The 16,319-nt window shown below is 36.6% G+C and overlaps 1 protein-coding gene across 6 annotated transcripts in view; it reads right to left on the minus strand.

Annotated features, from left to right (window-relative positions):
• Window positions 1-16,319, minus strand: part of BBS9 (Bardet-Biedl syndrome 9) — a 313,906-nt gene that overhangs the window by 163,171 nt on the left and 134,416 nt on the right. For all 6 annotated transcript variants that reach the window (XM_075057134.1, XM_075057101.1, XM_075057118.1 and 3 more), the window contains one exon: window positions 13,373-13,555. In XM_075057134.1, the coding sequence (XP_074913235.1) occupies window positions 13,373-13,555 (183 nt within the window). The remainder of the gene's footprint in view (window positions 1-13,372; window positions 13,556-16,319) is intronic.

A 16,319-nucleotide genomic window follows, 5' to 3' on the forward strand; every position in this document is an offset into this window, starting at 1 on the left:
ATGAGCCAGACAGATATGTGATTCTGTATCTTAAGAAGTCTTTCTTAAAAAGCCTGAATTTACTTTGAAAGCCTTTATCATTATTAATATTATTCCTAGGGCAAAAGCCATTTTTCAAGCTGCCTATGAAGTAATTTATCCTGGACTGGTAACCAAGATAGTTCTGAAAGAACTCAAATGCAATGTGAAACATACTGAAAAACTATGCAAAATTGGTGCAAGCCAAATTATGGGAATTCTTACAGCTGTTAACTCAGGAATTTGCCTGGCTTTATCTTATTTCTGAATTTTAGTCACAATAATGATTTCATCAGCTCTCAAAAATGCTAGAATACTTGGAAGCTCACCTCATGAATAACAACCTTGGCATTTGCTTATCCAAACCACCAAAGAAGAGGTTTCTGTATCTGAAAGCACTGTATATGCTAACTCACAAGAAACACCAGCCATGTGTCTTTCAACAATTTGCTTTTACAGTGATTAAAAAAATCATCTTATTGTTACACATACAAACTCGTAATCCACTAATCCAGGGCTACTGAACTGGTAGTTTCCAACACAGGCACAAACCATTAGCAAATTCTGCCAGGATTTCACTGTTCTACCAGTCATCCTAACCCACATTTTTCATGTATATTCTGTATTTCTAACTGACCTATTTGTCTCAAAGCGGAGATAACAGCCACAGCAGCCATGAAGATAGCACGTAACATTTGCCTGTTCTGCCAGAAATGAAGCTGGCAAGCTTTCCTTGTGAGTGTCCCTGAAAAATAACTACTGAAGTTGAATTGATAAGGCATTTGGGAGACCTTCTGAACAGAGTCTGAATAAAATGAAAGAAAAAGCCAAACAAATAGACTCTGTATCTACTCTATATCTATATTGCAGAAAAGATGCAGTAAAATATTACTGAAGTGTTAATGTATTAGCCTTTTAACACTCTCAAGACATAGTGTATTTTTTAAGATGCACGACTTGGTTGAAGAATTATCCTTGTAACAATGTAAAAACAGTTTTCTTCAACATAGTGCATTAAAAACACCAGTCAGACATTACTTTAGAATCTTCTACAATTCACTTTTGTAAAGAAAACCCCAAACAAAAAAAAAAATGCAAACACAAACAACCCCACAACACCCAAAAACAAACAAACAAAAAAGACTTACATATGTAAGTAACAAAAACCTACCACTGGAATACCTAAAAAGCAGGGAAATGGTAAAATCCTACAGACTAGTGGAACTCAAGTCTGATGAAAATCCAGACAAATGACTAAAGGCTAAATACATTTCAAATCTATTAAGTGCCTAAGAGGAACATTTGTCGTAAGCATACAATAGAAAACGCACAAACTGAAATCCTTATACTAATCCTGTTCTCTCTAATCATATCTTCCTTTAAATCAAATATTATGTATAACATCTAGAATATTAATTGATCTGATTTTTATTACTACTGGCATCTAAAATAAGTCGTTTCTAATGGGAATTTGCAGACTGATGAAAGCAATATCAAAATGAGGATATAGCTGAACATCCAAGACAAGGCAAAAGACAGAACAACTAAAATGAAGAAAACTAATAAGATACATAGTTCTAGAAGAATAGTTCAAAACAGCTGATGAATCAATTTCATTTTCATTCAAGGAAAGAATTTTAGGCAGAAAAACATCCTTATTTGTGCAACAGTACTCTGAAGTCTTAACCTAAAGTCAAGAGCTACATTATAGACATTTAAATCTTACTAAGGATTTGGACTTAGCATACTTACCTACTCCAAACAAATTACAATTTACTTAAAACGCAAAGGATAAAGACAAATGCAAAACCAGGGAAGTACAACGTAACATCTTCATAACTCTGATCACAATTTGTCACGTCCTGAACAACCAAGCTCTGTAGGGATCCTGATACAACGGATATTTAAGGTATAAAAGATTAAAGAGTCTATGAGCAACAAAAAATAGAAGAGCACAGAAAGGAATCGAGACTTATACAGGAAACTGTATGAGATCTCTTTACAATATTTATTGAACTAGTCTGAGTATAGCACAACAGATCTGGGCAGAGCTATTTAACAATAACTATTCATGCTAGCAACTATTTTCAAGCTACTTCAGAGCACCTATTTCAAATATTCATACCTCACATTTTTTGCTAGTGGATTGCAAATATCAGCTTTAGAAAAAATCCTTTGTGAATAAGTTTTTTTTTTAAAAAGTCTGTCACAGATACACTTGTCATTTCTGCACAGCTGTGCTGTAATTTCCAGCAACAATAGAAACAGCAACTTCATCTGTTCAGTTGAGAAATATTTATTTAACAAAAACTCCAGAAGCAAACAACTGTCTACAAGAACCCATTTTGAGTCCTGCTGAGTAAACGTATATTGATATCCTACGTCAAATTCACCTGAGAGAAATCTATACGACAGATTCTTTCCTGAAAAGCACACTTGGCATTTAAAAGTTTATTCATTCTCTGATATTTTTGTCCTCTGAAGCACAATTCACAAACCACTGAACACTTCCACACTAAATAACAGACTACAAGTTTTTGGAGGATTCTATTCTATAGACATTTAACTTTAAATCAAGATTTGCCAAAACCTCCTTCTATAATGTCTTCAGGTATGAAAGGAAAGCATACGGCTTAGAAATCAAAATAGCATTTTTAAAGATATCTCATAGAATATGCAGTATTTGTCTTTTAGGAATGGTGCTCCTAAACTAATATTTTACCAAGGATCTTCTAGAAAATTCATCATGTAGAAGAGTAGTGTTAAAGCAGTAGGTGTTTCAGGAATCTAGCAAATTGAGCATTACTAAACAAACGTTCTGAAAGCTGCGTTCCATCATGATGATGGCTGCTATCATTCAAGATTCTAATATATTTTTCAAGTCCAATTCAGAAGAAAGTCCTGCTCACAGAAACAAATTATGATTATTAGCAGTTGTAGGGTTTCATGTATTAATGAAACAACTGATAACATGATTAGAGAGTGTATCACCTGTAAGAAAGCAGAAATCCTTCAGGTGGGGACCATAGTCATAATATTTCTACAGCTGCCTAACTCTTCCATGCTTTTGGGTTTAATAATTTGCTCTCAGGAAAGTGCATGCTTCACCAAAACATGACATATCAGGATGACTATAGATGGTGGTTTTATTAGCTCCTTCATTAAAATGTAATTAATCTCTGACTATTGTAGCCAAAGTTCCACAAGGGCTGCGTCCTTTAGGATCAGATGTTCTTCATTTGCACAGAAAGACTTTCAAAATTAGGTTAGAATTAGGTCAGAATTAGACTAAAATTAGATCAGTAGTTTTCTTCTTGACGAGTAATGGAGCTATATTGCCCAACTCCTCTTTCAAATTGTCTCATATCTCAAAATCAGAGCAATACAGAGTGTGTCCTAACACCTGTTTTTTATTATTTTATTTCTGGACAACAATGAAAATTATGTAGATCTTTGAGGCAGAGTGGGTGAGAGGCAGTGAAGAGAGCATGTTTTTCAACAGATAAATTCTAAATACCTAATCGTACAGTTACCCCTGTAGTAATGGTTGTTTGTTGTAATACATCCTGTCTGGAATCGTGAAAGTTCACACACATCATGGGTTTCTATACAAACCATTCTTGAATCCTGTATTTTTGAGGGGGGGTTGTAATCTTAATTTCCTTTTTAACTTGACTTCTTACAACCACTGATCCCTTTCTGGGAACTGATGAAAGAACCTCTTGTATGCACTACATGAATGGATTGGGTTGTCGTCTTTGTTGCCAACTTCAGAGGTCTGTTGTTTTGCTTTTTAGCACTGAAATCATCTAACACATTATCTTTCTTTTCCTCAAGAACTTTTCACCAGTTGGCCAGGAAAACTGAGGTGCTGTTTGGGTTTTGCAGATGCTGTTAAAGCTGTCTGCAGGCATGCAAACACATCAGGAGTCATGCATCTTGCTGAAGAATGCTATACATCCAACAGTAGGTCTATACATGAGGTCTATAATTTCAGTGAGGTTCAGCAAGGTAATTTTTGATACGGGGAAGAGGAATCAGACCTTGTTATACTTGGTCTGCAGAAAAAAGTAGGTAAAACAAAAAAAAAGCTTCTTGAGACATCTCATTGCAACTCAGCCCATATTTTATTTTCATATCAGTGATACACTTGGGGAAGAACTTCTCTTACTACAATATCCTTTATTAGATTACCAATAGAAGATGCTATGAAAGCCTGACAAATGAGGTTTTGTTTCCAAAAGCTGGCAAACATGGAACCATGCCCACTTAAATATTTTAGCTCTTTTTTTGTGAAAAAAACACAATTGACAAAAAGTTTGTTTCCTATTTAAATTCTCACAGTACTTTACATCTACTCACCACTAACTTTAAACTCAGCTCTGTTGCTTCAAATTGTGGAATTTCTATTCTCCCAAAACGGAGAGGTGAGGACAATGAGGATAGTGGCAAACTGGACTTGCATGTTTACTTCAACAGCCAATTTTCAAGCTTATGCTAGAATTACTGGGTTTTTGCTTGAGACAGTAGCTTGAGCAAAGATCATTAACTTCTCTATTGTTTGTACAGCCTTGTCTTATGACCCATTTTCTTTTGAGGTATCAAAACCATATTTTGGCTATATTCAACTCACACTTCGTTAAAAAAGCCAGGAGAAGATGGCAGAAATAAACTATGCAATCTTCATGTTCCTTTAAATTGAACTGGCCTGTCCTAATGCAAAGTGAGTCTATCACCAGCTGTGCAGGTATGAGAGAATACTAGTATATCATTCTTAATCAAGGAGTTAAGACAAAGCATCTTACCATTAACTAAAAGGAAAAACTTCCATCTGAAAAAATTGCTACTCTGAAAATGGTAAAAAGAGACTGATTTATTTTTTTTCTGGGATCTTTTAACAAGATGAAAGATTCATATGACGTCTTCTCACACTACCTAGCAGTATCTTTGTAAATTCCAGTAGACAGATTATACAACAATGCAATGTGTGAGCAATAGCTATAGGTTATCTAACAACGACCAACAAATGCAACATTATGATTGCAATTTACAACAAAGAACAACTATCAACAACCTCAGAACCAAAAGCAGTAATACCACAACTGGTTCCCCTGCAAGAACAAAGATTGGATGGTTTGATCTTGATATACCCTCTCAGAAACATTACTGACTGTCAGATCTGAGGGAAATGATGAATTCAGCAGCATATCATTAAGTCATATGTTCAATATAAATGGAGAGCTTCATAAAATTATTGGGAGTATCTCTATCTTATTTTCTCAGAAAATGCCATGACACATGGTTGGCTTTTTTTAATCAGATACTAACATACCATTACAGTATTTAGAATAAAAGTATCACAGCTTTGAACTGGTGTGAGACAATCAGAATATAAAACCAACAGTAAATATGCAACTTTTCAGTCTATAAACCCTGTCCTACTATGTAATATAAAGGCCATACATTAATGATGCTGAAACTGATAAGTTTTTTCAGTATATAAGTAATTCCAGTGGAATTTTGCAATCAATCTTAAATCACATTATATTTCTAAAACACTACTACAATACTTTTCAATGCATAGCAAGAGCCTGCAGACCTTTCAATTAGGACACAATATCAAGGAATTCTCCACTGCCAGACAATCAGCTTCTTTAAAAGAAACAACCCAAAAGAAAGAGTGACTGATTAGGTATATCGAGTGTTAAGATGTTTTCGTGAACAACATTGCTGTAATCACTGTAATACATCATTCTTGTCATTAAGTAGTTTAGATGACAACTGATCTGAACTCCTGGTGTGCAATGCATATTCAGTAATTACTACTACGCTAAAATATTTTATCTTCTCTTTGTACCTGAACTAGATAGATTACACTACCCTAACAAAGAGAAAGTTTAGAGCTCCCCATTATAATATTACATAGAGAAAGATGTCTAGTAACAGAAACTTATTTAAGCTGTCAAACAAAGGGTATGTCTCTTGGGACAACTGCAATACTTTGTAGGATATCCAAGTTAGTTCTAAAGGAGGTAATATATGCTGGAAGCAAACTAATCACAGCAGAACACAGTTCTGCCTTGACTAATTTACACAAAGAAATAAGATACCCGAGTAGGCTTCTGCTCACAACAGAGCCCACTGAAGATTAACTTCAGTATCTCTAATACTAGCAGAATAAATAAGGTGATAGCCCAAGTTAAATACAAAATAAATTCTCAAAATGTTTTTTTAAAATACATCTAACCTACAGATATGTCAGATTCTCCATCAGCATAAGGTTTATACCAAGGCTGAATGTTTGTTCTGAGCTTAATACAAATTCCAGGGAATACAATTAAACAATACAAGAATACAATGATTCCTTCTGTACTTACAATTCATAATGCACATCAAAGCCTGTTTCTGCATAATTTTGTTTAAACTAATTTTATGCTATCTGGAAGAAAAAAAGAAAGCTTTCTGTTTTCAAAAGCAGTACTTTTACCAACCACCAGATGTGAGCCTTTTAAAAAATAAAAATCTCATGTCCCCTTCTTACCAGTCACTGCAAATGACAAAAAAAAAAGTGAAAATACAATTTGGCATAGCTTCTTCTGCTAGTCCTTTGAAGTGGGAAGCATCAGATAAAGATAGAGTATAGATTTTCATTAATACACAAAAGGTTTAAAACAGACCACACTAAGCCTTTCTTTCTGGAACCAACAAAACATTGGCACTTTTCTATTCTGCTCACAGAATTCACTGTGAAGAATCACATGAATTCAGTTTACAGATGAAGATGAATAGATAGTGGTGTAATTTGCCTCCAACTTGCTATGTTTGCCATAACCCACTGTCTTCTCAGTAAATAAAATTAACTGCAGGAAGAGAATGATTCACAAACTTTTAAAGGAACTGTGATAGTGCTTAAAGTAGTGGTGAGACCACCACCTCACTCTTCAAATTCCCTTTCCCCCAAATTACTTACCACAAACATTTGATCTTTCATTTCTAGACATTATAAAATTAACAAGTAATCAATCAATTTGAAACCCTGCTTTTAAGGCATCACAAATAAAAGTAAAGTAGAAATGGTTACACATCAACTTGCAGTAATTTAGTGGCTTCACAACCACATGTCCTTCTCTCCACCTACTCTAGTTGTCTCTGGGGTACTCTGGTCCTCTTGAAAGCAGGCTAGCAGGCAGAGTGCTCCGCAAAAGAGTTTAACTTCCATATCAAAAGATAAAATCAAAGAAGGCTGGTACTTGAGCCATGCTCTTACTTCTCTTGTTCTCCAGCTGGGTCACATATACATGCCCGAGCAAAGGGCACTGACAGGATCCAAGCACCACAACTCCATTTTTAACCTCTCTCCCTCATACTGGACCTTCCCGGCCCAGGGAGGAGTGGGAATCTCATTTCTTCACCTTCATCTTTCCCTCACTTGATAATCTTACATTGCCCTGAAGCAAAACTAAACTTCAGACTGAGGCTGACCTTTTTTACTCAAAAATTATGTTTTGTACCTGGAAAAGCTTAAAGCTCCTTTCTTTTGCTTTGGTGATTAAAGGTTTAAAACTCACTAGCTTTTTTTTACCACTTATACTGGACTTAGACTCTTCTGGTACAGTCAAGCATCTTTCTGAATGGTTCTGTTGCACGGTCTTGATTCAAATAGGAGGAAGACTTGTTTATTAGTTTTGATTTTTGAAAAAAGATAGTCAACATCATTTCATGTAAAGTATTTTTCCCAGCTGAAAAAAAGGTAACAAATTTCACATGCTTCTCCCTCTAAACCTACTTATTTTCAGCTGTATTATCCACCTTGTTTCTAGAAAGAAGAAGGGGGGGGGAATAAAAAAAATAATGTATCAGCTATAAACTTGTCCGTTCACAGAAATAAAGAAAAGTTACCCGTTGTCACTGCCCACTGCCTTAGGGTGGTTTTGGTTTCTTTCTTGGTTTGTTGGGTTAGGGTTTTTTTTGTTCTTGTTTAAGAAATTTTAAAAGTATTTACAAAATACCAAAAGAGAATTTGTACTGGCCTATGGCAAACAACAAAATATAAAATATTTCAGCCTATTTTAAAATACTTCAGTCTGTTACACAGTTGGAGTTTTCTGTTTAAAAAGTGGTTAAGACAACAAGCAGAGTATAGAATATAAGACACAAAAACCTAATTCCAGATGTATTTTACTGTGATTAAGACCTAGGTTGGATTATACTCTAACTAATTACAAGAATTAGTGAAAAGTGACAATTTCCAATAAATTCTATGAATTAGGGCTCATAAAAATTACTCTTGCCAAAGATGTAATTATTAGCTCAAAGCTTGAAAAGTACTAAACATTAATGGAAAAAAAATCAGTAAAAAGTTGGCTACTGACAGTCTTGACAGAATTAAGCCTCCTAGTATCACAGAAATAACCTTATCTTTAATTTTGAGAACTTTCACTCAGTAAAGGATTCTTTCCACAACAGGGTATTTTCTACGTTACTCAAGAACTCTACAGTAAAACCCATCTGGTATCATGCCTAAAACCTAGCAGGCTATCTACTCTTTCCCAAGTGACTGATCTTTTCTTTTTCTGGTGATTTACATTCAGATCATCTTGTTACAGAAAGCACAGACGCTTCTGATAGTAACTCCTATGACTCTTACTAGGCACTTCATGATTTTCTTCTGACACCATCTCTTTTTCATCACTGCCTTAAGAGTATTTTTCTACTTTATCTAATCAACACTGTAAAGTAGTAAATTTATAGTCACTAACTTAATTTAATTACACTAAATCATAGAGTCACTTAAAAATATGCATTTCACCCTGAGGCATTATTTTCTTCCAAATTACAACTTCAATAAGAAATTAAGATCGAATACAGACATTTACTTGGTTGGTATGATTCCAAACATAAATAAAAAGAGATGAAAATGTACTACTTTGATGCCAGTTTACAGCTGTTACTATTAACTATAGTATCACAGAGGTGACTACAACAAGAAAGGGATGACTCTGAGCCATGAAGCACCTGTATGTCATTAGTTGGTAACATCATGAGAACTATGAAAATATTTATTCTTCAGTAAAGTTATTAATGATGGCCATACGGCTGATGGCCCTCCATCAGTCCTGAAGTTAGAATGTTAGTATTGACAGACATTTTTTCCCTTTGTAATATCTTAAACAAAGAAAACATTAATAGCTTAATGATCAGACAACTGAGCTATCAGTCAATCCAGACACCATGCAACCATTATATCAAAACTATCCTGTGTAGCATGAACCCTTTGAATCCTTTAAATTAGCCTGGACAAATTCCCTCCTTTCCCAAAAGGATTTCCTATTGTAAACATAGGCTTTATCACAAACTCAGCATTTTTCAAATATCTTTTTCCATCCAGAGAACTCAGCTTGGTAAAGTATAATCACTGAAAAACACCCCATAAAATGTTCTTTGCTTTTTTCATTTTTCAGATTTTATAGTACTTCTCTCCCTGTTACAGCTAATAACAAATACACTAGTCTTGCAGAACAGTCACTAACTCTCCTGAAAAAAGTGAATTGCATAATAAAATCTCTGATACATCATTAATATTATTACGGTGATCATGGATTCTTTTGTCTCCAAAAGCACTCTAAAGTAGTTTCCTACCATGTATTTCAACAGATATCAAAACACAGAACTCAAACCCAGGATCCATTTTAAAGTATTGTTTGCATGGAGCTGTAACACTATGCTCCGAAATACTGACGATGTATACTTCTATATTTTGAATATGGGTTTAATTTTAGTCCCACAGTAGCAAAGTACATTGGACAAAACTGCACCTAACTTCCGTGTGAATAAGATTAACTTTTATTTGGTTTTGGCATCACTTTCTAAACGGTTTCATGAGCAGAAGGATTAGCTCATTTATCCCACTGGTCAAAAGCAGACACCTGAGAGATCTCATCCAATTTCTGGTGTTATACTTCTCAGACTGTGCAGAATTCATAGAAGAATCACTGAAAAAGGGGGATGTCCTTGTATTTCGAATACTAAACAAGAGCAACCGTTTTAGTCAGTTTAATCAAAGCAATACTATTTAGGTACTAGTTAGAAGTTTACTGCTGGAAATAAAATATGATGCCAACTATCTGTTACTCCCAGAAAATATGCACGTTTGCAGTATTACCTCCACTATATCTTTGTAGACAAGAAAAAACAAATTTTACATGTTCTTAGACAAAAGTCTGCAGCAACAGAAACCATTTAGCAGTCTGAGAAAAAATTGGTGATAATAGGAACACAAAACACCACTTTTGTATTTGCTTGCCAGGTGTAGAAAACAAGATGCAATCTGTTCTAAATGGAATGGCATGTATGAGAATAATGTTGCTGTTACGGTCAGAGAAGCATTTCTTTTTATGGTAGCAGTATATTCTAAACATTCCCCTTCTATTAAAAAAAGCACTTCCATAGTTTAATGCTCACAGGGCAGAAAATATTCTGGAGATGTAGACTGCATCCAACCTGTCTTCTAACACATTCTCTCCAAATAAAAATGCAACAAACCATTTGTTATGGGTCTGTGTGGAACATTTTTTTCGTAGCAGGGGATGGGATGCAAGGGGTGGCTCCTGTGAGAAGCTGCTAGAAGCTCCCCGGGCTCCAAGTCGGACCCGCTGCTGGCCAAGGCCGAGCCCATCAGGGATGGTGGTAGCACCTCTGGGAGAACAGATCTAAGAAAGGGAACTGGCAGTGAGGGAGGGGATTGGAATGTGAGAGGAACACTGATGCAGATACCGAGGTCAGCGAAGAAGGAGGGGAAGGAGGTGCGCCAGACTAGGTTGATGCCCCTGCAGCCCGTGGAGGGGAGCGGGGGAGCAGAAGCCCACCTGTAGCCCAGGGAGGAGCCCACACCGGAGCAGGGGGATGCCCCCCAAGATGGCCAGGATGCCATGGGAAAGCCCGCGCTGGAGCAGTCTGTGACTGAAGGTCAGCTCACGGAAAGGACCCACGCCAGGGAAGTTTGCGAGAAACTGCAGCCCGCGGAAAGGACTCACGTTGGAGATGTTCGTGGAGGACTGTCTCCCACGGGAGGGACCCCACGGCAGAGCAGGGGACGGGTGAGGAGTCCTCCCCCTGAGGAGGAAGGAGCGGCAGAGACAAGGTGTGTCGAGCTGACCCCAACCCCTGTCCCCTGTTCCCCTGCGCCGCCGCGAGGAGGAGGTGGAGAGAACCGGGAGTGGGGTTGAGGTGGGAAGGAGGGAGGGCTGGGGGAAGGTGTTCTAAGGTTGGGGTTCACTTCCTAATATCCTTGTTTTGTTTTGACTTGTAGTAAGTTAAACTGATTTTGTTTTCTTCACCAAGTTGAGCCTGTCTTTTGCCTGTGACCATAAGTGGTGAGTGATCCCTCCCAGTCCTTATCTGGACCCATGAGCCTTCCTTTGTATTTTCTCCTCATCCCACTGTGGCTGGGGAGGGGGGAGTGAGCGAGCGGCAGCATGGTGCTTTATTACCAGCTGGGCTTAAACTGTGACACCATTGTGCAGAATTGTTTGAAGAGTAAATAAAAATTCTTCAGAGTACTTTCTTTCACCAGCGTTCCACTCAACTGCTTGCAAGGAAACCTGAACGCTAGCTAGGAGCTTCTGTCTATAAGTACTATTGGTACATCAGAAGATTTTCCCCTTCCCTGCCTAAACTTCTCCTTAAATTGCATTCAGATTTCTGTTGTACCTTAACAACTTCAATATGGCACATATTTCCGTATTTTGTAAAGGTTTCATTTCCATTTCCACCTCCAGTTATTGCTGGTTTACATTTTTCATCCTGGCTGCTCTGCAGGATGTACATCTTTACAATATTTATGTGAGGTCTTACAGCTTTAACATTAAATATTGTTAACTACTATATCAAAACCACATTGAGATATATACGGAAGTGATATCCTGTGTTATAGGATACGCAACAGATTTCACCATGTTTTATCAAAACGTGTCAAAGCAATGCAATTCCTGATGGCAAAATTAAAGTGAGTCACACGAAAAATGGTTGTTTGGGCTTTTATGAGATTCATATGAACTTTCTTTCAATTCCATTCACGGGTACACATACTCCTCAGTTGTGGAGCTTGCTTTTTCAAGTTTAAATGAGAACCTAAACCAAATCTCAACAAAACCTTTTTGCTTTGCCTGCTAAAGGTCAATACCATGTAAAATGCCAAAACACTTTCAACCCCCCAGCAGAAATTGCAGATGATCCTAGATTCACTTGGAAAGCAGCACAAGCTTTCTAAATGGCCACAAACCATTGTAAGTATTCCAGGTATGTACCAAAATCTGGATTCACTGTACATTGCAAAAACCCTGTGCAAAGCATGAAAATTAAAATTAATGTGTACTTAGATAATTCTTATTTTTATTCTATAGAAGTAATTTGTGAAAGGTTATGCAGTATACTTTATAGTTCAGATACCTAAAAGAAATGGTTGAGATGTATTAATGTCAGAGTTTATTTCTCTTCTAACTGTGGCACACTATCTTTAAGTACTTTACCCGAGAACCTAGTAAGAAGGCTGGACTTGAAACTAATTGAAACTAACTTGAAACTGGAGATCAACTCTAGTTGTTTTAAGTTTAGAACATGCCTTAATTCAACTAAAGCAGTGTTTAGCTGGTGACATCTTGGGTGAGGACAGAATACAGCATTATCTTTCATTACAGACCATTCTCCAAATTTTGCACACAATCTCACATAGTCACACTCACAAAATCAGAGCAGAATTTGCAAGATACCTACACAATGCAGGACTATCTAGAGCATGGTTTAGAGAATACAGGTACATTATCTATTCACAGTATTTTCTTTGTATAACTTTCTTCCATTATATAAACCAATGTGCAAACACTGAAGACAAAGTATGGCAAATGCTTAATAGATTAAATATATTTTATTACTGTGTGTACATGTCTATATTTTATAGTTCTATTGGAATGTGTGCATGTGAGTACACATGTATGTGTATTATATAGCATTTACGTTAGTCTTCAAAAACTTGGGGCTATTCTGTTTGTGCTAACAACTGGACAGAAGCTAAAACCAGCTAAACTTACACGAGACACTCCTACTTGGCTTGATAAGTAAGGCTCAAGCACATGTTAAGTGGTATCACCTATATCATCTCATGAAACATTCTATAATCTACTCCTACTTTCCCACTTTCCTGTGAAATCAATGTAGTTTGCATCAAACACCTACTTAATAAGGCTACTAAATCACTTCAAAGGACAGTCTTCAACAAAGTACATGGGGAAATATGTGAATTTAAGCACTTAAAGCTCTGTCAATGAGCATTTTTTGAGCAGCTCTTACAGATTCTTACCAGCTCTTGTGTATCTTCTGCTAATGGCAAAAACGTAGCTTCCAGAATAGCAACTTGATCAGTGCTGAGCTTCTGCCACAGACTAATCAGCATAATCACCAGATGGGTGGCACTTTTCAACTTTGTGAATGCCTGGAATATGTTGGCTTGATTTTCTTCTGCTGCATCTGCTAGAGCTATTACCTGCAAAAATTACAAATGTCTGTTAAGTATAATTTTACCATCCATGAACACTCAACACTGAAATTACATTTGGCACATCCTTGTTTTCCTTTAGACGATACTGAGGAATTCTGTTTTTCATAAACACAAACCACAGAGTACTAAATGAGTTACCATTTATCTAGATTTTCCTTTTGCATAGGCAATTTCAAGTCCATATGGCAACAGGATTAATCTATCTGGTACAATCAGTGTAGAAAGGATTCTGTTTAGAGCATATTCTTAAGGCATTCCTGAAATTGATCCCCATCATATCACATAATACATGGTAACAAACTAACTTGCAGGTCTACACCACACAAGACACTAATCCCTATACGACCAGCAAGCCTACTGTATTAATAAAAAAACAATACATTGATTTTATGCAATTAAAAATGCAGTATATAATTATTTCCACATGAACGTAACCGCCATCTGTTATTTTATTAACTCTCGGGTCCCTCCAGATTTTGCACTAGTTGCTTCAGCTTTTATGCCAAAACATAAACATTATGGATCATGTATATGAAGGCAATACCACTTTAACTGCCAGACATTATGAAAGAGTTTGCAAAATAAAATAAAATGGCAGATTCACTTCTAAGTTGGTAAGATAGTTTTGCTGAGTACTTCAAGATGGGGAAAAACAGAAGAGCTATTATATGATATTCTACTCAGTTCAGAAAGAACTTGTCATTGTATATAACACTGTCCACTCACAGCATTACAAAAATTGGTATTTTGAAAAATATTGCTATAAATGCTTTCTTTCTTGAAATACAATGTTTAGACATTTTCCACCACTGGTGAAAAGTGAAGATGACAGTGATTTCAATATGCAATTACTATCATTTCAATATGACAACAAGAGATTTTCCACGGTATTTGCACTGAATTTCTTCAACTAAAGGAAAGGAACAAAGGTTAGGGGTTTATCCTGGCGGAGCACAACTTACAAGACCTGTTCTCTTGAATGCCTTTACATCTTCATGTTGTCTGAATAATACTTGGCCTACAGCAGTGCCGATTATCTTCACTGTCATTTAAATCAACAAAAAGCACCTCCCTCAACCACTTTCTCCTTTCTGTTTATTTATCTGCAAAATGGGGTAATAGGTGCTTGATTGGAGTTGTGGAAAGCCTCACAGAAATGCAGTTAAAGTGTAATTAGTATTACAACAGAATTTACAACGTTAAACTTGCAGAGCTTGATCCACTAACATTTGGCAACAGAGGGAAAACGAAAATACTATACGATGCATCTTCAGCTGGGAAACTTAGCCAACCAGCTGTTAGCATTTGGTGGAGGAAAACTATTTTTAATCTGCAACACTGGCATTAGAGATGTGTGTGTGTTCCCTCCAAGCTCCCATGTGACTGGGAAGATAAAGAAAACAGAATTTTAGGGAACTATAAATATGAAACATTTCAAACAAATGTGTTGATAGCTTTTAGTTTAGATTTTAAAATGCAATGTTTCCAAATAAAATGGAGAACCCACAGGACACTTGTGAGTCCAAACACTACATAAATTAGAGCCAAGTAACTAAACAAAACAACAAAAAAAAACTCAGCTAACCAGGCAAAGGAGAAGTGAGAGATTAATCCCAAATAGTGAAAACCAACACGACATACTTTGGTTGGAGGAGGGTAACGGTATCACAGACACATCATCTGATGTAATCGTGCCCGCATTCAGTTTGCTCAGACAAAAGCCCTGATGTTTTTCATACCTCATGTTCAGTACAAGGTGGAGTTCCATATTGCAGTTACTTTTCAAGAGCTGTGCGTGACAAAGCTACAGGATAAACGCAACACTACATAGTACCCTACATCAGTAGCATCTGACCAGTGTAACCAGTAACTGCGTGCACAACACAGCTTCATCTTTCTGAGGAGACAAGCAACAACAGTAGACAAGTTCTCCTCAGTCTGATAGTGCCCTTCACCTATCCTGCTCAATATGAGCATCTGAGAATTTTGGGAAGAAAAATATTCTAAGATGAATTTTACATACTGATGACAATCATCAGTACGCTTCCTATAATACCATTACTGGATGGGACAGTGCAATGGATAAATTCAGAATTCCTGGAATTTGGAATACAGGCAAGTTATCTGTATCCTATTACGGATAATGCTCAGCCAATATCAATTTTGCTAAAGAAGCAGGCAAATACAGTTGCACTTGTGTGACAACTACCTGAACCCCACTTACACAACAAAGCTAAAGGATACCTTCTAGACTGAGTCATTAATGAACTCCTAGGTGGTCTCTCATGCTGTGCTATATTTCAACTTACACTGTACTGTATAGCTCAGAGGTATAAATCACATAGAGAAGTAACTGACATGGCCTTTTACCTTAAGAATTCCTCATTTCAGAATTGACTTTCTTTCTATTTTATAACCATGAACAAAGGAGATGCTCACCTTTTCATAGGCTATAGATGTAGAACAAATATCCCAGTCCTTCCGAACAACACCTAATGTACCAAGCCTATAAGCTATTCTGAAAGCAGCTTCACAAAAAAACCTAAAAAGTACAACTGTTAAAAAAGTTTGTCTTTGGTACAAAATTTTACAGTTCTGAAGGCACAATAATACAAGACAAATATTATACCAGGGACAGGCCTAAGTTTCTAAAGGAAAAGCGCAGTCTTGGAGCGTTGCAGGTCACTGAAACGTACAGCCATTAACTTGTTATATGACAGCTTATACACAAGTTCTACTTTACCTCTTT

The sequence above is a fragment of the Buteo buteo genome, chromosome 2, assembly GCF_964188355.1.
Source record: "Buteo buteo chromosome 2, bButBut1.hap1.1, whole genome shotgun sequence".
Classification (NCBI taxonomy): domain Eukaryota; kingdom Metazoa; phylum Chordata; class Aves; order Accipitriformes; family Accipitridae; genus Buteo; species Buteo buteo.